The sequence below is a fragment of the Piliocolobus tephrosceles genome, chromosome 6 (genome assembly GCF_002776525.5).
Source record: "Piliocolobus tephrosceles isolate RC106 chromosome 6, ASM277652v3, whole genome shotgun sequence".
Classification (NCBI taxonomy): Eukaryota; Metazoa; Chordata; class Mammalia; order Primates; family Cercopithecidae; genus Piliocolobus; species Piliocolobus tephrosceles.
The window spans coordinates 160052869-160077574 of NC_045439.1; the positions used below are offsets into that span (position 1 = coordinate 160052869).

The 24706-nt window shown below is 35.6% G+C and overlaps 1 protein-coding gene across 13 annotated transcripts in view; it reads right to left on the reverse strand.

The window, feature by feature from the left end:
- UBE3A (ubiquitin protein ligase E3A) overlaps positions 1–24706 on the reverse strand; it is a 100374-nt gene that overhangs the window by 22740 nt on the left and 52928 nt on the right. For all 13 annotated transcript variants that reach the window (XM_023190424.3, XM_023190418.3, XM_023190421.3 and 10 more), the window contains 3 exons: positions 14712–15010; positions 9801–11047; positions 119–263 (listed from right to left, as the gene is read on the reverse strand). In XM_023190424.3, coding sequence (XP_023046192.1) covers positions 119–263; positions 9801–11047; positions 14712–15010 — 1691 coding nt within the window. The remainder of the gene's footprint in view (positions 1–118; positions 264–9800; positions 11048–14711; positions 15011–24706) is intronic.

Below are 24706 nucleotides of genomic sequence, written 5' to 3' on the forward strand. Positions count from 1 at the left end.
CATACCAAATCCTTCTTTTGCTGCTCTTCATAGCTGAGAATATTTATCAACTAAGATAAACAAATAACTAACTCAAAAAGACAATATGACACCATAATCACATTACTAAAGTATTTACCAATATCTGGATTGAAGATTTCCTCCACAACCAGCTGAAAAAATTCTTTGGAAACACCTCCTTCATCAACTCCTTGTTCTCCTTCAAATTCCACATACAACTGCTTCTTCAAGTCTGCAGGATTTTCCATAGCGATCATCTCTAGCTAGTGATTGAAAAGACAAACATGAAAAGAAGATGACTGCTAGTATCAAGAAAAAGGCAAAATAAAAACAAGGAGTAGGGTTAGGAAACAAATACAAATTTTTGACTTTTTGTATGTCAATGGAAACAGAAAGCAAACTGATAAAAAGCCAGTGAAGACAAAGATTCAGTCTTAATGATAATGAAAAAGACAAAAAAGATACCAGCATAGTAAAAAGCTTACGAACTTTACTGATTTATTACAAAATTAACATACAGTTAATTAAGATTTTATTACCTGTGCGTTAACAAGTCTGGACTACACAGTTAGGACATGGAAAAGCAGCTAAATACTTTCAGCAAAAACAATGGAGTAGAGGTCTGACCTCAAAATTGTTCATTAGTAGTCCTTTATTTTTATTAGAATAGAAACTCAAGAGTTAAGTCTTAATATCTACTAAGTCATCAGTAAAATATTTCAATTAAGAAAAGTACATTGAATAGTAAAGCAGTTTATGATCTCTCACAATAGGACTTAGTACAAATTACCACCTTTTAATGGGTTAGAACCCATCTTATATTCACATTTCCTTAAAAGCAGGTGAGACTTAACCTTACTCATGTCCTTACTTTGTTCTTTCTTTATTTTTTTTTGGGGGGATGAAGTCTCACTCTGTCACCCAGGCTGGAGTGCAGTGGCGCGATCTCAGCTCACTGCAACCTCCGCCTCCTGGGTTCAAGTGATTCTCCTGCCTCAGCCTCCTGAGTAGCTGGGATTACAGGCAGGTGCCACTACGCCCGGCTACATTTTTTATTTTTAGTAGAGACGGGGTTTCACCAGGTTGGTCAGGCTGGTCTCGAACTCCTGACCTCATGATCCTCCCACCTTGGCCTCCCAAAGTGCTGGGATTACAGGCGTGAGCCACCGCACCCAGCCCTTACTCTTAAATTGTAAGTTATCAAACTTTAGTATCTAGCGTTTTCTCAACTATAAATCTTTTACCAAATATTCTTGTGTACCTACAGAATTATGAATATGCAGTAATTAACCTCATTGAGATTAATCACAAAATCAACACCAGATTCCAATATTAACTGTTTATACTGCATTTTATTTTATGTATCTAAAATTTACTAACAGTATGACTGTATCCAGTACACGGACGGATACTGTATCTAGTACATGGATGGATACTGTATCCAGTATCCTTCACATCTCCTAATTTGCCTTCAAACATCTGTTGGCTGGTTAAAAAATTTTAATCTTGGAGATGAAAATTTACCAAAACAGGATCTCAAATGTGTTCAGGTTATTCCAACTATTCCAAACAGAGTTTTAAAAATGGTTTTGAAAAATGCAATAATCATTGAAACGACTGTAATACAGCGCAATAGTAGTTAAGGTAATAACACTCATTTGGACAATCTAGTCTGTCTATAAAAAATAAAATCTCATAAATTAACGCATCAGGTCAGGTTGCCCTAGAGCATTGTTTTTTTCAAATTTGTCACCTGCAACTCATTAGTGGGTACTCTAATCCATTTAGTGGTTTGCAATCAGCAATGGGAAAATCAGAATGCATCCCACAAAGTAATGGACACCTACTGTTTTGTGAAACTTTTGTTTCAATTAGATGTCAGACAGATATGCATGTACTGGCATGCTATGTAAAATACTAGGGATTGCAGTCAAAGAGTTTGACAAAACTAGCTGAAATTATCTTCTGGGTATCTTCAACTTTAGGGTCTCATTCTGTGAATTCAGTCCTTAGATTTAAATAATGTCTGCTCTTGTTCAACACCGATCTCTAATATTTACAAAATCATTTTTAGGCCCCACAGTTTGAGACTTGTTGTGGAAAGATCAAGAGTCAGTCAGAATACACCTTACTACTCCCAACTCTCACTTACCATAACTTTTAACCTTTAAACTTTAGCAAGCGATTCAATTAAGCCTCAGTTTCCTCAACATCCTATAAGTTGTGAAGGCTTATTACGAATACATGAGAAAGAGTGTTACCTTTTAAAACAATTTTGCTCTTTGAACAAAAGATTTGCAATTTTGTGTCCCCAAAGGAACTTGATACAGACTAGTTCCAAGATCTAGAGTCAAACAAATGTAGATGTGAAAATAACCTTGGGGGAAAAAAACATAGTTCCAGTTGGAAACCTGTTTCAAGCTATGGAGTATATAGAATTCTGAGGAGACTAAAATTAGAATTAACATCTTAGCTCAAATGTGGGACCAGGCCAACATTCCATATTGCCATGTAATCCATTCTGAGTTTCCTTATGCCAGTTCCCAACTGGCTAGGTGTTAAAGCTGTAAGTCAGTGTTTATATTTACCTTTACATCCAAAGGTATACTTGCTTTTATCAAATATAATGTATTCCAAAGTGGAAAAAAAAAAAGATTATCTGGTATTTAGACTATGCATTCTATAGCTTTTCCCCACTAACATTCATAGATGAGAGCTGACTCCTCCTTATCAATGTAAAACCTTTCAAAGGACGTGGTGGTGAATTTCTACAGGATTGAGAGGCCCTGTGTTCTACCTAGTCTCAGCTCTACTTAAGACGTGTCAAATGACAACTGAAGCAAATTTATCTTTATTATCCATAAGATATTACATGCCTGTCCACTTCCACTGATCTCTATTCTATGCTCCCCACCTTGGTGCCAAAAGAATGTAATGCAATGCAATATGTTCTGTTGTAAATGTAAACATACAACTTTACCTATTTCATCTGTAAAATAAGCATAATAATATAGCAATAAATTAATGTATGAACTGCTTAGATTCCCTGCATAAATTTAGTGTTTAAAAGTACTAGCTGTTGTTGCTGTTATTTTATTGGTTCTAAAACTCTCTTCAATGATGACCAGTAATTTTTGTTTTTAGGATTATGAGTAATTTTTATTTTCCTTATTCTTTTCCATATTTTTCCATTTTTTACAACAAATACATTTTTCAGAGTCAGAATGTGTTCAAACATAAATATGTAAAAAGAGTAATTTGAAAAGTAGTTGGTAACTGAATTCTGTAGACAAAAATTTTGTTATTACCTATTTTAGATTACCATTCTGGTACACATAAGTGACTTCATAAAATACTGTGCCACTTAAGAATAAAGGCTAGGTGCCGTGGCTCACACCTGTAATCCCACCACTTTGGGAGACCAACGCAGGCAGACTGCTTGAGCCCAGCAGTTTCAGACCAGCCTGGGCAACATGACGAAACCTTATTTCTACAAAAAAACTCAAAAAAAAAAAAAAAAAGAAAATTAGTGGGGAGTGGTGGCGTGCGCCTGTCATCCCAGCTACTCGGGAGGCTGAGGTGGGAGGGTCAAGGCTGCAGTCAGCCGAGATCGCGCCACTGTACTCCAGCCTGGATGACAGAGTTAAGACCCTGTCTCAAAAAATAAAATAGTAAAAACAGAATACATAAATAGCCTTTAAAACTATTTTATTTTAAATTAACACATAAAATTTAGCAATAACCATTTTGATAAAGGCCATTATTACATAAATAGCTGTACTGATAATTCTTTTTCTTAAAAATAACCTCCATCCATTGTTCAATTTAAAAAAGATATGGCTGGGCGCGGTGGCTCACGCCTGTAATCCCAGCACTTTGGGAGGCTGAGGCGGGTGGATCACAAGGTCAGGAGATCGAGACCATCCTGGCTAACACGGTGAAACCCTGTCTCTGCTAAAAATACAAAAAAACTAGCCAGGCGAGGTGGTGGCGCCTGTAGTCCCAGCTACTAGGGAGGCTGAGGCAGGAGAATGGCGTGAACCCGGGAGGTGGAGCTTGCAGTGAGCTGAGATCGTGCCGCTGCACTCCAGCCTGGGCGACAGAGCCAGACTCTGTCTCAAAAAAAAAAAAAAGAAAAGAAAAAGAAAAAAAGATTTAACAAATAAACTGTAAAGGTGTATTCTTTCCCTAATAGTTATGTTATTTAAAACTGTATGTTGTTTAAACACAAACCTCACCATAAAACTGTAAGTCAGAAGTTGTTTTAAATGCATTAGAATATCTGAAATTTGGCAGACTATGTCAAAACATTCTAAAAAGTAGAATGTGCATTCATGCCTGAATTTATTTGGTATACAGATGTGAATTTTTAGGTATTTTTAAAAGTACAGCATATGTTGTATTTATTTAATATGGAGACTAGCAAGAGACAGAGATTACTGGGAAAAAATAAATAAAAATATCCTGGATATAATCATATCCACCTCTTCATTGCGTAACTTCCTCTTCTTTAGGACTCTTGACTTCATCAGTTGCTGGATAAAATGATTTTTAATTTCTGAACTTTTTAATTGGCCATGATGATGAAATCCTAGGGAGTTCATTTTTTTAAAAAATCTGACCTGATATCAAAGTATTTGCAGAATACCTAGCAGGATGACATCTTAATATCAAAATATGGTATTACTAGACTTACAGGAATCAAAAGGAAAACCTCCTCACTTAAAATCTTATAGTTTTCTGAGCTATTACATCAAACCTATTCATAATTTTTTAAAAAAGATATTTAATAGCATGAATATTTAAGTAGAAGCAATACTCAGATAAGAGAGACCTCTAACACTTAAGAATGCCTGGGATTTCTAAGAGAGGCTAGCTTCAACTACTCCAGTCAACTTGAGGCTTAAACTATTGCCTGAGATTTCTAGGTTATCCAGATTAATTTTCTCATGTTCACTATAAACACATGAAGAAAAGTCTGTTACATCTCAAATGTAGTTTAAATGTTTGGGTAATACCAAATCACATAATCACGTATGTCCATTAGACCTGGAATCCTGACTTCTACTTCCAATTCTGCCATTAATTTATGTAGGCTAGAATCTCTTTTAGGTTTCATTTTCTTCACATGTAATATTAAGAAGTTTGATGTTTCTGGCCGGGCGCGGTGGCTCAAGCCTGTTATCCCAGCACTTTGGGAGGCCGAGACGGGCGGATCATGAGGTCAGGAGATGGAGACCATCCTGGCTAATACGGTGAAACCCCATCTCTACTAAAAAAATACAAAAAATTAGCTGGTCCTGGTGGCAGGCACCTGTAGTCCCAGCTACTTGGGAGGCTGAGATAGGAGAATGGTGTGAACCCGGGAGGCGGAGCTTGCAGTGAGCTGAGATCCGGCCACTGCACTCCAGCCTGGACGGCAGAGCAAGGCTCCACCTCAAAAAAAAAAAAAAAAAAAAAAAAGAAGAAGAAGTTTGATGTTTCATTGTCTTAAATTATTATATAATGCTGAGGATCTATGTATATATAGGCTTCATTCTCTCATTCAGTTTCTGAGAAATTACTTTGAGGGCATAAACTAAGAATATTTCTTGGTTTCATTTTTATTTCAATTAGAATAAATCACAAGAAAGAACAATGGAAATTACATGTTAACCACAATATAGTGTATGTGTAAGATAAAATTAAATATACCTAGAGCAGCACAGAATAATCTTATTTTTAAAGCTCTGTGAGTCAATGAATAAATAAAAGAATTAAGTTCGTGTTTCAATAATAAGAGTGTTCACCAATGCTGGAAGCTGGGAGCTGAAAATGCTGGAAGCTGGGTTAGACTGGGCTATTAGAAACCAGATAAAAAGGGCCAGTGACTTCCAGAGGGGATTTTGCAGAACCTCCTGGTAGTGGGGCTTTTTATTTGTGCCAATCACCTTTATTTGTGCTAATTCCTATTTTTGAACTTCCCTATTCAATTCCACATCTCAGCCATTCCTTTTGGTTTTTAGGTATTTATGTGAAATTCTAGAACTCCTTGACTAATTGGAACCAAGTTTCACACCACCATCATCCTCTATTCCAAACTTGCTGCCCCCATGATCCTCTTAAAAATCTGAGTTTCCAAAAGACATAAACATACTTGTATATCAAAATGGCCTTCCTTTCTCTATGTATGCTCACATACATACATACATAAACATACATGCGCACACACCCCAACCCAAGATGTACCAAAAGCCATCTTCCCAAATATTGGAGTCTGGCTTTATCAAAATATCTGTGGAGTATTACCAGAAGTACAGATTCGTAGGCTCTACAATACAGCTTCTAATCTAAACCTCTTAAAGGATAGGGCCCTGGTTGTTGTTTTTTTTTTTTTTTTAAGAACAATTTTCCCATTCAGATGTGAAGGCAGTTTGGGAGACCTCATGATGGCAATACTATGTTCTTCCATAAACTTATAACCTCTATCTTCTCGTTTAAGAAGTAATTTAAAAAATCTTAATACATACTATCCTTGGAAGTGCTTCATCTAAGAAAAATGAGAAATTATCTACTTGTAAAAGAACACACAAATGGGTAAATATGTAAAAACCTCATCACATTAGGAGTGTCTTCATTCAATGAAAGGTGAAGTCTAAGCTCATGTTTATCACTGTACTGTTTTCTAAGGAACAATAACAAAAAAAATACTGAAAGTAAGTCCTAGGGGAACTATGGCAGTAAGCTAAACAGGGGTAGGGTGGGGGTGTTCTTAAGTAGTTCTAAGGTGCTTGTGAAGAGACAATTTATATTCTATTGATTCTAAAATTCACTGTTCTTTTTTCACATTATCTGTGAAATCAGAGTATACCATACAAATGAGAGCATCTTACAATGAACTGTTGGTATTTTTCTGTCTTAGCAGTAATAAAATTATAGCATTTCCTACAATCAGAGATTAAAATACTATAAACATGAATTCTTCTCTTGTCATCAAAGACAATTTCTCTAAAAACCTCAGGAAAAAAGCTGCTGCTAGTCTGGTCTGAATATCACAATATACAAAAGCAATGAATATATTTTTCTTTTTTAAAAAAATCCATAATTGTTAATTCAAGTTACCACTCCTCAACAGAAAACATACAAGAGTCTCATATACGAAGTCACTATTTTCTGGGCTTGATTTCTAAACTAAGGAGTGTACGCTTCTTTTAGCTCTTAAAGCCTAAGATCCCATAATTTTATTTATCAATATTAAGCTTACCACAAAGTTTCTCATTTCTTCTTTTCTACCCAATGCTGCTATACAGTTCCAAAATTAGCAAGTCAATAAGTGGCCAATAGTTTGTTCACTGTGATATATAAGAATGAGGCTTAAAAAGCAGAGATCCTTGGAAAATAAGGTCTTGAAAAACTCATCACTACTTTTGAGCTTTCGTATGAGAGAATAATCTTAAATCACTTTCTACCATAGACCTTCTACTATGTGTTACTAAAATATGTGGCTTTATCATAATCATCACCTGCTGTGAATACTTAGTTCAAAAAATTACGCAGGTTATCAATTTTACTTCTAAGACCTATTTTGATGCTGGTTTTTCCAGTGTTTTCACATTCTGTTATTTAAAAAAAAAAAAAAAAAAAAAAAGGAAAGGAAGAAGAGAAAGCAAGGGAGAAAGAAAGGAGTAAAATCTGCTTAGTGGGAGCATTCAGAGTCCCTAAGAAGCTTCTCAGTGAGCATCATCTCTTTCTATTTTCACAGTTTATTAAACTGCCTAACACACATGATTTCTGAAGTGAACTGCTTTTGTGGGCTGGCAATATTCAAGTACATATACTATCTAGTGAATCCTGATTTATAATAGGCCACACCGTATTCTCTAGTTTTGATATAATTAAGCAGAACTTGCTAAAAAAAAAAAAAGTTACCATAATTAAAGAGCTCGCAGTTAATTTTATACTAACACTTGAGAAAGCTTTAAAAGCGGTTTCCTTAAAATTCTAGAATATAATTTAAAAAACAGAATAAAGTATACACCAAGTACTTAAACGTTTGCTGTTTGTCAGCCTTGCTTTACTAGAGAAAAAAACGGGGGGATTGAGGAAAATAAGACTGAGTAGACTTCTGAGCAAAAGACAGATAAGGAAGGTAGACAATTTTTTGAACCCTGGAATGAATCTTACAGTGTAATTTCATTGCTTTTAAAGGCTAGACATAGCTTTTGATGAAGACAGCAGAAGGGATCTCACCTCAAGAAGCCAAACATAAAGTATGCAGCTTTGGCATTTGCAGTTCTGCTCTAACAATGGATAGTCACAGACAGACCTCAACATACCTTTCATAAAACATCACTCACATTCTTATAAAATACCCTATCATTCTGCTAAACTATGTAAAGCAAGGTGCTGGCTGCCTTATGATCAGTCGTTAAGAGTATTAATTATTCATGTGTCTCAAAACTATGTAAGTGAAATAAAAAGGGTACCAGAAAGCAAGCAATAATAATGACTTCAGGCAGTTAAAGCCCCCTTTTGTCTCTGCTAGAAAACCACCCCAGTTTCTTAAATAATGCAGAATCTTTCTCCAACACTATAAACATATCTGACATTAAAAACAAAAATAGTAACAAAGAAAAAAACACAGAAAATCTCTGCAATTTTTAATTTCTGAGATGTCAAATAACTTTTTCCACTGGACTATAGTTTTATGAATTCTCAAATTTAGACAATTCTAAAACTAAAATTTAGACATTCTAAAACTAAAATACATTTTAAAGTAAAAATCACATTTCCTAGTTGTGTCAGACAACTTTCTCTACTAGTATACTATAGTATTATTAACTACCTTAATTTTGGGTGACATTAAATTTTACTTGAAGATGATAAAAAAGCAGCAATGACAGGGATACCTAACACTAGAAATACAATAAAACTCTGCGACAATACACCTGTGACAAATGTAAATTCTGGTAAAATGTGACTGACAATTGGTTTCTGTCTTCTGGCCACTCTTACATTCTTAAATAGATACACTAAAAATAATCTTTTGTGGAGAAAAGAAAAGCAACAAATGGCAACCTCATCTGGAAAACCAGGAAGTTAAGACGAGTACCTGAGTTTCCAGTATTTCCCTGCTTGACCTCCCTGGACTTGATGTTACAGGCACCACCACTAATCCCCAAATTTTTGGAATAGCTGCTGTTTTCCAGAAGTTCCAAGACCCAGAGTTGTCTGTATGAATTTTTAAGTGGGAAGAAACTACCACAGCCAGGCAGTGCCGTCCATACAGGGATATTCTAAGTGGCCCAGCAGGATTCAACTCTTACTAGTAACAGGCACTGGTCTGCCATGGTCACTTCATCAAGTTCACAATAAAGCAACTCTGAATTTTACATGATGGAATTTTTTGGACACTACCTATAATTTTATGGTATAGTTTTACTGTACCATTTCTTCCAGTTCAAGACTTCACATCCACACTTATTACTGGGTATCTCCACATTTCTCTTGTTCTGGTCTTTGCCCAACACTCTATTCTCTTCTGAATGAAAGAAACTTTGGATCCAGTATTCAAGATTTAGAAAATCCACTCTTTTTCAAAGATAGAGTGAGCATTATATAATACAACCGATACTTTGTAGAAAACATCTATAAACTTGGACAGGAACAACAAAAGTATAATACTTATATCTAAGATCAGAAATGTCCCTGTGTTCCTGTGCTATATGGTATCATTTTTTTCAGTCACTTTTAAAATGAATTCACTGAACTGTATCGTGATATCCCCATTATTAGGTTTTTAATCTAGCAGCCCAACTTACCCGGACAAGTGCATCATCTATGATATGGTCACGTCTAACTTTGAGTCTCAAATATGGATTCAACTGCTGTCCTTGAACTAAGCTGTAGAGAACAGTGATTCTTCGTTCACTGTACATGCGAATTCTATTGTCATAATATAATCCCAAATTCTTTGTGACAGCATTTAATATAAAGGGACATGTCATAAAAGAGAATTTGTTCTCTGTTTCTACTTTGAAAAAAGTATAATCTTTATCCATTTCTAGAACCTCATTCAGTGGTTCATTAATAAACTCTTCAAAAGGGATAAGTGGTTTTCGACAATCCAGGGTTTTAACACCAAGTTCAGTTTCCAGGGGGTCCACTCGAGGACCTTTCTTGTTTCTTCTTTCTTCTCCCAAAAGCTCCTGAAGAGTCAGCTCACTGGATTCAGGGATGGGCTCTTCATCATCTTCTTCGTTGTGGTTTGTGTCCACTTCCCCTCCCACTACATTTGCATAGTAAACCATTTTCAAGCACTTCGAAGCAGCAACAATGGCATCATCATCATTCACTAGATTTCGACTGTTAAATTCATTGCTTATGACTTTGTAAGTAATAAGTTGCTGAAATGTCTCCATCATTCTCCGAATCTGGTCTGCATTGTATTTAGACCACAGTCTGATCAGTTTTCCTTGGGCTGCAAGGGGTAGCTTGCTCATTGCTTTGCAAAATAATGGCAAAGCCATTTCCAGATATTCAGGACTGTGGAGATTTCTATTCTCCATTACGATAATGAACAAATTCAGATAATTAGGATCTCGAGAGTATACATTGTGATACGTCAAGTCACATTCCACGTTAGGTGACAAATATACAAGTGCATTGAGAAAGGCAGTTTCAATTTTTTCATTAGACAGCAATCTGGTGTAGACCCTTCTAATGGCATCAATATCCACAGACACATCATCGGGGCCTACTTTTTGCAAATTGTTGTCTCCCTGTGAGCTATCACCTATCCTTGAGGAAGATGCTTCTGAGTCTTCTTCCATAGCAGCAGCAGAACATGCAGCTTTTTCCTTTTCATCTTCATCCTTGTCTTCATCTTTTGCTTGAAGAGATTTCAGTTCTTCCTTGGTGTGTTGTTTAACTTTCCGGAAGCTCTGTACCAACGCCTCAGCACTAGAAAAAACTCTTCCAATAACACGAATTAAAGGGGAATAATCCTCTCTTTCTCTACATAATTCAAGAATTTCATATACCTTCTCTTCTGTTAAGTAAGTCACATCTAGAAAATCAGAGGAAAAAAGAGAACATTTATTTTCATAATATGCATGTTTACCCTGTTGCAAAAAGTTCTAAAAGTAAAACAGCCAAACATTGTAGTCTCAACATCATTTATGATATACAACTCTAAAAGTATCTAATACTTAGATTCAGCAAACAAAATTCAATGCTTACCTATTTTTTTCAATGAACCACCTACACCAATGACCTCACCCATGCTTTTACATTCTTTCAACAATGCATAACTCTTAGAGATCAGGAGAGTTTAAACTTTCTTTATAATCAAGATATCTACTAATGTATAGCTTTATTTATAAATATGAACCAATGTGTCATATACTGATTAATCATAATACAGCTCTTAAAACCTCACTGTAGAACAGAAATACTACTAATCTTCTGAGAGTTTTCTTGTTTCAGTACTCTGTTCCCAAAAGACTGAGAAGGCAAAGTCCTAAGAAAGGTTCCTTCAGCATCTATGTATGTATTAAAAGAAAACTGGTTCATTTTGGGTCTTCCTAGTTTGTTCCAGGGTAGTCATTCTGTGAGTGATTGAGAAGAATATACCATTTCTCATCAGCTCTTAAGCAGAAACTGCTTTCTGCAGCCAGGATCCAGGTTAGACTAAGTCTCATAGAGTGACAGAAAATAGTTTTTGAGCAATGAAAAAAAACAGTGCAAAGAAGGCAACTTATGAGCTGCCAAGCAGTGCAGAAACTATGTAGTCATCAAAATCTATTTCCTCTTTTCCTGGGCACAGAGTTGGACCACATTTCCCAACTTTTTGAGATAAGTGTTATTTTTAGGCCAATGCTTTCCCTCTTCTGGCTAATAGGATGAAAGATATTTTATTTTACAGGTAAAAACAAATGATATATTTTGTGTACTGACCAACATAATACTGAGAATAGTCTTAATTCTCCCCTCTCATCAATAAAGTGACATACTTATCATCATCAGATTAACTACTTAAGAGGTTAATTTTAGAGGCACACAATCCTACCTCCATTGTGCCAAACATACCCTTATACATGTACTGTGCAACATGTAGAATTTCTGATGACTCCCACCCCTGCTATAATATATCTGTTTCACAATGAAAGACAACATAAAATGTAAGGGATCATTGAATGGTCTCCAAAACTTGAACCACAAAAATACCAAATTTTATCATACTAAGGATCTGATCTGTGGCCCAGCTACAAGAGCATCAACACTTGCAGTTTCTTTTACAGGCCTTAATACTTTAAGAACTAATTCTCAGGTTTGTTCTATTAAGAATATATAAGCATCTTTTGCTAAACATCAGTAACCTTTTCCCCAAAAGCGTAAAACCACTGGAAGTCTATTTCTCATTATTTTCATTGAAAATTTTTATAATACCTTCTTACAAGACAATGCAAAAACCCCATCTAATTTCCTAAAATGTAACAGAAAATACTACTATCCTATTAAGACATAAAACACTTTGCTTCCTGAGCAAGTCATAAGCTTAACAAAGACTTGCTTTGCATGCAGTAATACGGCCTGTCTTAGGGATGCCATTCTAGACTCACATGTCCTTTGTGGATACGTCATGCTTTCGGAACATCTTCAAGTGATTCTCACAGTCCACTAATCCTATACAGAATGTACCTATACTTTTTCCATGTGGTGTTTTTTTTTGTTGTTGTTGTTGTTTGAGACGGAGTCTCGCTCAGTCGCCAGGCTGGACTGGAGTGGCACGATCTCGGCTCACTGCAACCTCTGCCTCCTGGATTCAAGCGATTCTCCCACCTCAGCCTCCCGAGAAGCTGGGACTACAGGTGCACAGCACCACAGCCGGCTAATTTTTTTTTATTTTTAGTAGACACGGGGTTTCACCATGTTGACTGGGCTGGTCTTGATCTCTTGACCTCGTGATTCGCCCGCCTTGGCCTCCCAAAGTGCTGGGATTACAGGCATCAGCCACCATGCCTGGCCTGTAGTGTTTAATATGTTAAACTGAATTTTTCAGATATATAGATAAAAATTAGTCAAAAAACACTGTAATTAGATATGAACATTCATAAAGTTTGGTTTACTGACAGAGGTGTTCTACTGAGAATATATTAAATAAGACATTTTTTGTAAGATTTCTTGTGATAAATGTGTCCCTGAAAATACTCAATCTTTTAAATTTTGCACTTAAAAACCTTTTACACAAAAACAGAGTTTGGTGCAGACTACTTAATACGCAACTTTCTGATTAGTGTTAATAAACATAATTAATAATCAAAATAAGAATACTAGTGCAGAGAAAGCATTTCTAATTTCTGATATACGATAGTAACTGTAGAACATTGCAAAAACAAAAACAAAAACAAAAAACAGTAAAGAACAGGGAATAGTAACAGTAGCAGATTAGAAAGCAGGAAAAAGGAAAGGTCAAAACTGCTAACTAATGCAGACTTGAGCAAAAAGAGGTGGGGGCATAAAGACTGGATAAAGCCACACAATAAGCACTCTAAGATGGAGCATGTGGCCAAAAGAGCAGATGAGTACATTCCTCATGTATCACATCCCCCCGAGCTGGCTGCATTCCACTGTGCCAGCACTCTGCATTCAGTTACTGGCACTCTGTGGTTCACACTGACTGGAGAACTGTGTACAATAAAGTCAATGCAGCTTCCACATTATACTGACACACTATATATAGAGACAACATTTACCTATTTTTTCCATAGTGTGTGAGCTAATTCATGAAACAGAACTATACACTCTGAAGCAACAAAGTCGTGTAAAGTGACGAAAATAATTTTATTGTGGAAACAGTAGAGGTTATAACACAATGCCACTTCACTAATTCTTTCAAACTTGATTCAGATGATGTTACTGAAAGTTTTAGAGGCAAATGCCTCTAAAATTCTGTCACTTATATGTCATAAACAAAAAGCTTTCTCTCTTAAAATGCAATTGCCTCTGGGTGTGTATGGGGGTGGGGGTGCAGGGGCGCTAAGCCCTGGCAGTCATTCAAAAATTCGATTACCTTGTTACTAATTACATTCACTGAGGAAAATAACTTGGGAGTTTTAGTATTAGCGACAAGGTAATCAAATCCTGAATTTTGGACACAGGACCATTTAAAAAACAAAAGACCTGAGTGAAGATTGTCTTTGGTAGGTCATGACCCTTGGCAGCATGACTGTATCAAATGTCTGGGAGGAGAGTGAGAAGCATATATTTGAAGGAAATGTAGAATTCTCACATAACTATCACAAAATTTTGTCTTGCCTTCAAAAATGGAAAAAACCCACTGCTTCCTCTTCCTACTTCTTTCATCACATCATCCTGAGGTTCCAGAACTCATGCCAGATACTTAGTCCAGTTATTCTATAACTTAAATAGATGTTGTGGCCTAGTTTTGGAGATTAACTATCAATTAATACTTTTTTCCTAAGAATTTTAAAAAGTTCAAATCAATCTATTAACAAATGAACTTTTGGCATATGATCTGCTTCTAATTAGCAACGATTAAACCTGTAAAATGTAGTTATTATTCCTGTCCTTTACCAAAACAAAATATTGGTTCTACGGTATCAAAATGTCTTAACGTCACATAAGAAAAAACAAATAAAAACTCATACATTTAAATCTCCCACATGGTTTTCAGCCAACAATTCTCAATTAAAAATAAAACATCTTACCTTTAAAATCAATTCTAGTGCCTTTCTTGTTCATTTTTATCTCAGAGCAGGAGTTGTTGGGGGCACCTTTCGAGTTCTCAAGGTAAGCTGAGCTTGCTCCTTTCTTGGAGGGATGAGGATCACAGAGTTTTGCATTAATCTTATAAAGCTCGAGGGCTTTAATAGCTGCTGCATTATTATCCATACGAAGAAAAGTTGGACAGGAAGCACAAAACTCATTCGTGCAGGCTTCATTTCCACAGCCCTCAGTTAACTGGTGGTAGTAGCGTTCTATTAGATGCTTTGCAGCTGCTCGCTTCCTGTACCAAACAGTCAAACAATAAGCACAGTGATTAGTATAGCTGTCATGTACAAAGCTCAACAGATCATCAAGGCAAAAGTTAGTCAAGCACTGAAGTGATTAACCTGTGTACGAAGATGAGAAGTAGAAAATGGAGATGCACTATTTACCAACAACCCCTGACTACTGAAATAGCTAATAAATATTTTATAGGGTATTATGATAAAGAATGTCAATGCTTACTGACTGCATTAACAGAGTATACATTCCTTTGGTTTAAAAGGGGGGAGGGGGGCTCGTCTGATGGTATATGTGCTTAAGTTGTTTAGTACAACAGCTGAAAAATCACAAGGTTTACAGCTAAGAGTTTTAGGATTCTATCATTTTAAAAATTAGCATTAGGAAAATCCAGTTTTCCTTTACATAATCACTATTTCATTTTTAACAGTTTGTAAACATTTGACTTACAGTTAACACAGAATATCTATCTGGAATAAAAACTATTTTTCCCAATTATCAACCACATGGGAGACTTAAAAATAAATTTGTAAGTGGAATATCCAAAGCTAGTGTTACACTGAAAGAAAGTGGCTGCAGCCTGAGTGAGGTAGATCATGACTATAATCAATCTCATAACTGTGGGAGGCTGAGGCAGGCAGACTACTTGAGCCCAGGAGGTCAACACCAGCTTGGGCAACATAGTGAGGCTACTCTCTACAACGTGTTATTTTTTTAAAAATTAGCCAGGTGTGGTGGCATGCACTGTAGTCCCAGCTACTTGGGAGGCTGAGGTGAGAGGATCACTTGAGTCTGAAAGTCAAGGCTGCCATAAGCCGAAATTGTACCACTGCACTCCAGCCTGCGCAAGAGCTAGACCTTGTCTCAAAAAAAAAAAAAAAAAAAAAAAAAAGACAAAAAAGGGAAATAAAAAAGAAAAAGAGGCTCCAAAGTATACAATCTTAAATCTCAAACTTGTCACTAAACCTCCTCCTTAGTTCCACATCACAAGATGGAATATTTTAAGTTCCATCACGCAAAATCTTATATTCCTTTTACTCTGTGAACTTAAAGTACACAGATTAATGTCCTATTTCAGCTGTTCCAAGAGAGCTACCAAAACTGAGGGAGGAATTATGTGATCAAGTAGGAAGTTAGATGACATTATCTCTATATTCAACACTAAAGAGTCTATGCTTCTACTAACTGATGATGAGAACACCATAATTTCAGTAGAATAAACTACTGGATCCAAAGAAACGTAAGTCATAGCTATTCCTTTTGGTCCCAAATTCACAAGTATGGAAATAAAAACTACAAAGAATCAAAATTATAAGAAAAATAATTCATCTAATTTTCAAAACATTCACAGAATTATCTTACTAACATGTAGGACTAAATGACCAATGGCAGAGAATTCACATCTTGCTAGTCATGAGAAACTCAATAACAAGACAGCAAGTAAGTGAAGAGACAAATGAGATCCAATTTTGTCTCAAAAGAAGGACTTTGACTGTCTAAACTATCCAGGTAGGTGACAAAAAGTGATAATTCACACAGATTCAATTCATTCTGGTGCTTATATTTTTTCAAATGTTCCATGCAAATTTACCACTCACTGCATGCAGAGAAAAAAGAAAACTCACAAAGCACACGTAAAAAAAAAAAAAAAAAACAGAGAAAAAAGAAAACTCACAAAGCACACGTAAAAATTGCATAAACATGACTTAAAGACATTTTGTTATCTATGAAGCTATAAACAACCCAACCTGAAAATTAAAAACTGTTATCACAGATTTATCACTATGCAAAATATGAAAGTGAAGACATGTAAAAACAAAAGGGGAATGGAGAATCCAGAAAATTTAAAACATACATTGTTAGTCTTCAGTAAAGAAAGGGAGATAATGTCACGTTCTCCCAAACTACAGTGACTTCCCTGGTGAAAATGTAAACAGGTATTTCCTTTCTAGAGGAAAAGAGTGAATATGTATCGGAAGTCTTAAAAACATGAATACCATATGAATGAGATCCTACTTGTGGAAAACAATTTGACAATTTTACAAAAATGCAGTTTCCATATCTGAATAAAATCAACATGTTTAATAAAAGATTACTTAAATGAACTGATAATAGGTCACACAATAAAATAAAAACTATCAAGATTTGAATTTGACAAGGAACTGCCTAGTCTTCCTGATATATCACTAACTGACAAAAGTCAGTTACAAAGTAGCAGGTGTAGGATGAACCCATTGTTATTTCAAAGCATTAATAGCATTTTCTCTGGATGATGTGATTAAATGAGTTTTAAAACTTCTTCCATCTTTTGATTTCTTAGTTATTCTTTCCATAATAAGGATGCTACTTGCATATTAAAAATTAATAACTATAAGGGGAAAACAATAGCAGTTTTAAAACTTCATATACATGATTTGAATGGCCCCAAGATTTACTAAATTGTCTCTGATTTTAAAAAAAATTATAAAAGTCAAAATACTAAGATAGATATTTTTAATGTGAGCTTTTGTACTAAAATAACCTCCCCAAAACCTGTCAGACACATAGTACTTCTTTACATACTACATAGGAGGAGAGTGATCAGCACAAACAGAATGAGACTGAAAAATCAGAAGACCTGCGTTAAGTGTCATCCTTCTGTCCCTAAGTAGCTGTAGGATCCTAGGGAAATAATTGTCTGGGCCTCAGTTTTCTCAGCTTTATGAGTCCCTTCAGTTCTAATTTTAAAGTTATTTTATGTCATAGGGAGGTGAGCAAGAAACTAGTATTTGTTGGATGCCTGATAACGTATTACACACACTGCGGGGCACTTTGACATAGGTTATCTCATTTGAGCATCATGACACTGAGGATTATCTTCAGTTCACAGCCAAAGAGAGAAATAGAACTGGAGTCAAATCACCAAACCAAGATCTCAAAGAAAGTACACAACCAAGACAAGAATAGGAGTCCAGGAATCTTTCAGCTTCAGAGTCTAAGTCATTTTGACTATACTGTTTTGCAGAAGGTGATTCATTTCCAAACAATTATTTTTTAACATGAGTAATACTGAAGAATTCTATGGAAAAAAATCTCATAACTAATGTGCAACTGGGAAAAAAATCTGAAGAATCATAATGTGAACCTCACATTTATGCATATATCTGGTACCACAAAGGTAGACCAAGTTTCTTGAGGAAATGGAACCACTATATTCTGCAAAGTTAATTTATCTCTAATTTTTTGAGGACCTATGTGCTATGCATTTTATAGACATTCCCACGTTAGAAGGGAATAAACCTTAACAGTTAAGAGCTCGCATTCTGAGGCCAGATGTCCAAGTTCACATGATGGCTCTACCTCTTAATTAACTATGTGACCCTGAATGAGTTACCTGACCTTTCTGTACGTCAGTTTCCTCATAATTTAAGTGGTAGTATCTACGAGCATTACCATGATAAGAGTATTATTATTCTTCACATTATCAATTGTGAGAAAACTAAATGTGTTAATATATATAAAGTGCTTAGAACACTGCCTGGCACTTACTAAGCAAACAGAAAGTGTTAGCTACTACTATTATTGTTGTAATTGTTATCACCCTCACTAGTGTATGAGTTAGCACTATAAACCTTCATTCTGCTGATGCTCAGAGAAATTACATCAATAAGTCATACATCTAATAAGAGATCTGAACTCAGCTACTAAACTTGAGCTTTTAATAACTATTAAGAGGAGGATATCAAAGTAGACCCCTGTATTTGATTTGCCTTTCTGTGCCAAGTTAACAAACAGCAGCTACACTGACGAGACAGGACTAAAGGAAGCCAGGTCAGAACCTCCATGGTAATGGTGGAATCAACTATATTAAGCATTCTTCTTTTTTCCTCACTCCAATGGCACCTTAATTTATCTGACCTCATCTGTATTACTATCTAATTTAGGGTATGTAAAAGGTATACAAAATTTAGAGCACATAAAGGGGCCTCTGTGTTGGAAAAGTATACACTAATAACGACTTTTTGGTATAGTTCCTGTGCAAGGTTAATCCTTGTACCATATGGTTCACCAAATCATAGCTCATGAGTCAAACCGAGTTCATCACCTGTTTTTGTATGTCTCTCAAGCTTAGAATATTGTACATTTTTAAATGGCTGGAAAAAGTTTAAAAAAGAATATTTTGTGATGTGAGAATTATATGAAATTCAAGTTTCAGTGTCCATCAAGTATACTGGAACATACCCAAGTTCATTCATTTATAAATATACTATATATGATATGCTTTGGCTCTGTGTCCTCACCCAAATCTCATCTTGAATTGTACTCCCTTAATTCTCATGTGTTGTGGGAGTGATCGGGTGGGAGATAACTTGGATCATGGGGGCAGTTTCCCACATGCTGTTCTTGTGGTAGTAAGTCTCACGAGATCTGATGGTTTTATTGGGGGTTTCCGCTTTTGCATCCTTCTCATTTTCTCTTGTCAGTGCCATGCAAGAAGTGCCTTTCACCTTCGCCATGATTCTGAAGCCTTCCCAGCCATGTGGAACTGTAAGTCCAATTAAACCTCTTTTTTTTTCCCCCAGTCTCAGGTATGTCTTTATCAGCAGCATGAAAATGGACTAATACAATATACTATATAGTTTATGGCTGTTTTTCATACTACAATGGCAGAGTTGAGTACTCTAGGCCTGCAAAACCTAAAACAAATACCACCTGCCTTTTAAAGAAAATGTTTGCCAACCCTTAATTTAGGATGTTATTTATCTCTGCCCTCCAGTGACCCTGCCGTCTAATCATTTGGTCTCTTAACTCTCTCTTTCCCCTCAGCAAGTAAGTAAAATAAAAGGTGTACCTTTCCCCAAGTATTATTAAAGACAAGAGGAGAAGAGGGAAAGAGGGAAAAAGAAAGTGAGGAAAAGGAGAGGATGCAAAAGAAAAAGAAGGAAAGAAAGGAATTTCCCTGATGAGGTCCCTTTAGCAACACCTTATCAGCTGCTCATAATCAAAATTTCTGGAAGAGGAACTACAGCTTACTTGCCATAATTTCTTCACATTACATTGACTTTTCTTTTTACTCAAAAAAGTATGTTATAATGTGTTGATTTTTAAAATAAAACAAACTTTTCTTATTTAGTCAGCAATGAAGGCCAAGCGAGACCTTCTAGTAAAAGTCCTATAAAGTTAGACACATGAAAATACTTATCCATTTCAAACAGACAATACTTTCCAATTATTTATTTCTATGACTGAATTAGTGGGACAGTGCTACCAACAGAAGTCCTATGGAATAAGTCATATTTGGAAGGTCAGTTTACCCTAGACAACTTGCCAGCAATCAGTTTAAGAATGGTTTCACCTAGAGGGCTGTGTACTGATGTTAGCAATTAACTTTGAAAGGCATAAAAATTAAGATGGAATGGTGATACAAGGATGGTTATAAGATAAAGCAATGTAAATATTAATGGCAGAATCTAGATGACAGGCATATGTGTGTCAGCTATAAAATCTGTGTTCAACATTTTTTAGTTCCCACATATCAGTGAGAACGTGATACTTGTCTTTCTGTGTCTGGCTTAGTTCACTAAAAAAATGAATGTACAAGACAATTGGAATATAAGCAATGAATACAAGCACTAAGAAGATGAGGCCATAGAAACAGCTGCCAGAAAGTGAAGATGTGACAGTGAACACTGAACAAATAAGATTAGAATTACAATTAGAATCAGAAATGACAAACGAGAAATATGAACTGTGAGATGCAATATAAAAACTGATGGTGAGTAAAGCAAAGACTAAAAAATAAAAAGGGAAAGATTAAAAGGAAAACATGACTATAAGTAGAGTGACCTTTATATTTACAGAAGGTACAGCAGAATGAACATGTGAGAAGTCTAAAAAGCAGATATAAAATAGAAAGAACTCAAGGCTTATGTAATTAGTCTATAAAGCTAAGAACCACTGCTTAGTAATTTCTTGTAAGTGGAGCCTCTTTATTCTTTCTGGGATGTTACAAAACTCCATTCCGTCTCAAAGTTATTTTTAATGTAAAAATTTGTAAGAGTGAGCAATGGTATCCCAAATAGTTCTAGGCCTTGTAGAAATAGATTGTAAGAGACATCTGTGACACAGCTATATTCAGTACGACGTAGGGTCTGTTACAATGGGATGAAATGAATTTAGATTATTTCAAGACGAAACCTACAATTGTGAACTCTTTAGAACCATGAACCAAACAAAAACCTATTAAATATAGAACAAGACGATTTTCATGAAAAAATAAATACAAACAAATCAGTATTTTCAAATGTCTGAAATACAGGTTGACCTTTAAGAACCGTTTTATTCATTTTTATAGTCTCAATGTCCAGAATGCTTGATATATGATTTAAAAAATTAAAATTATACAACTAAATATTTATATAATTCATTTGTAAAATGAAAATCTGTTTTAACGTATCACATTTCACAGGAAGAAAAACCTCAAATCAACAAATTAACTTTACATCTTATAGAACTAGGAAATGAAGAACAAATGAGACTCAAACTTACCAAAAAAAAAAAAAAGGAAATAACAAATTACAGCTAAAATAAACAAAACAGAGAAAAATAGAAAATTTCTGCAATAGAAAAAAATCAACAAAATTAGGAGTGGCTGTTTCATTGAAAAGATCAACAAAATTGGCAAATTCTTAGACTAAAAAATGAAGAGAATAGACACAAATAGCAAAAATTGGAAATTAGAAAGGAGATACAACAACTGCTGCCACAGAAATAAATAGGACCGTAAAAGACTAATATGAACAACTATGCCCCAACAAATCTGATAACCTCTGAGAATGGATAGACACATCAAACCCACCAAGACTGAGTCACAAATACATACAACTTCTGAGTGGACCTATAATTATCAGAGATTGAATCAGTAACTGTCCAACAATACCAGGGCTTCACTGAAAACTTTATCAAACATTACTCTTTGAAAAAACTAAAGAGGACAGAACACTTTCAAAATCACTTTATGATTTTGATAATCATAGTAATGTTAAGTAAGCATTACTTAGATATCAAAATCAGACAAATTTACTACAAGAAAAAAGAATCCCTATAAATACTGATGCAAAAAAAAAAAAATCAACAAAATACCAAGAAACAGAATTCAACAATGCATTAAAAAGAACATCCTTTTGTGATTTAAAAAAAGGCCAGATATGGTGGCTCATGCCTGTAATCCCAGTACTTTAGGAGGGCAAGGTGGGCAGATCACCTGAGGTCAGGAGTGTGAGACCAGCGTGGCCACACAGTGAAACCCCGTCCCTACTAAAAATACAAAAACTAGCTACGTGTGGTGGTGGGCACCTGTAATCTCAGCTACTCGGGAGACTGAGGCAGGAGAATCACTTGAACCCAGGAGGCAGAGCTGGCAGTGAGTTGAGATCACATCATTGCACTCCAGCCTGGGTGACAAGAGCAAGATTCTGTCTCAAAAACAAAAACAAAAAACACTCAATTTGCTAGAAAGATATGGAAATTACTTCAAAATAATGAAGGCCGTATATAGAAAGACCACAGCTAATGTTATTCAATGATGAAAAACCGAAAGTTTTCCCTCTAAGATCACAAACGGAACAAGAATGCACACATTCACCACTTCTATTCAACATACTATCAGAAGCCCTGCCAGAGTCAGCAGCAATTGGGTAAGAAAAAGAAAGAAAAGGTATTAAATGAGAAAAGTAAGAAGTAAAATTGCTTCCGTTAGCAAATGACATGATCTTATACGTTGAAAACTCTAGCCCACCAAAAAGAAAAAAAAACTGTTAGAAAGGATACAGGATATAAAAATAAAGTTACAGGATATAATAATAAAGTTACAGGATATAAAAACCAACATTAAGAAAAGAGTTGCATTTCTAAATACTAAAAATGAAGAATCCAAAAAGGAAATTAATTTTTAAAATCCATTTAAAATGAAATTAAAGAGTAAAATACTTAGGGAATATTTTCAACAAGGAAATGAAAGACACGTACATTGAAAATTATACAATATAGGCCGGGCGCAGTGGCTCACGCCTGTAATCCCAACAGTTTGGGAGGCCAAGGTGGGCGGATCACGAGGTCAAGAAATTGAGACCATCCTGGCCAACATGGTGAAATCCTGTCTCTACTAAAAATACAAAATAAATTAGCCAGGCTTGGTGGCACACGCCTATAATCCCAGCAACTCGGGAGGCTGAGACAGGAGTATCACTTGAATCCGGGAGGCAGAGGTTGCAGTGAGCCGAGATCGCACCACTCCACTCCAGCCTGGTGACAGAGTGAGACTCTGTCCCACCCCCCCTCCAAAAAAAAAAATTGTACAACAATGCTGAAAGAAATTGAAGATAATATAAATAAATGGAAAGACATCCAAGTTTATGCATTGGAAGATTTAGTATTGTTAAGATGGCAATACTACTGAAAGCAATCTGCAGATTCAAAGCAATCCCTATCAAAATCCCAATGGCATTTTCTACAGAAATAGAAAAAAAAATCTTAAAATTATTACGGAATCTTGAAGGACCCTGAATAGCCGTAACAATCTGGACAAAAAACAAAGCTAGAGGCCTCCCATTTCCTGATTTCTAAAGATATTGCAAAGCTATAGTAATCAAAACACTATGGTGCTGGCATAACACAGATATACAGACCAACTGAGCAGAAGAGAGAACACAGAAATAGGGAAAAGAGGTTCTTCAACAACCTGTGTTGGGAAATCTGGAATCTAACACGCAAAAGAATGAAGTTGGAGCCCTTATCTTACACCATATACAAAAATAAGCTCAAGATGGATTACAGACCTAAACTTAAAACATCAAACTATAAAACTACTACAAGAAAACAGAGAAAAAGCTTCATGACATTGGACTTGACAATGATTTCTTGAATAGATCACCAAAACCACAAGCAACCAAAGCAAAAATAGACAAACCGGGGATACATAAACTCAAAAATTTGTGCAAAGCAAACAGTAAACAGAGTAAAATGGCAACCTACAAAACAGGAGAAAATATTTCATACCCATGTATCTGTTATTTGGTTAATATTCAGAATATACAAATAACTCCTACAATTCAACAACAAAAAATCTAGTTAAAAAGTGGACAAAAGACTTGAATAGTCATTTTTCCAAAGAATGTATACAAATGGCCAATAAGCCCATGAAAAGATGCTCAACATCACTGATCAGTACCGAAATGCGAATCTAAACTGTAATGACATACCATCTGAAACCATTAGGATGACCACCATCAAAAAAAAACAGAAAATAAGTGTTGGTGAAGATATGGAGAAACTGGAACCCTTATGCACCATTGGTGAAAACGTAAAATGATGCCAGGCACTATGAAAATAACATGAAGGTCCCTCAAAAAATTTAAAATAGAACTACCTCCAGTTCCACATATAAAGAGCTTGGAAGTCACCACTCCATTCTAACAACAAGTAAAAAATGACAAACCGAAAAACAATCAAATCTGAGATAGGATAAGTGAGGTCACAGGGCAAATGACTGCCTGTGAGAGCGAAGGACAGGTGAACACATAGCATCACCATTTATCTGAGATGAAAAACACAAGCAGAAACCTCCACGGGGTAGGAAATCCTGAAGTGTAATGGACAAACTGATGAAGGCTCAGTGTGGACAACTCCAAAAGCTAAAAACTCCACAGTTACCCAATTA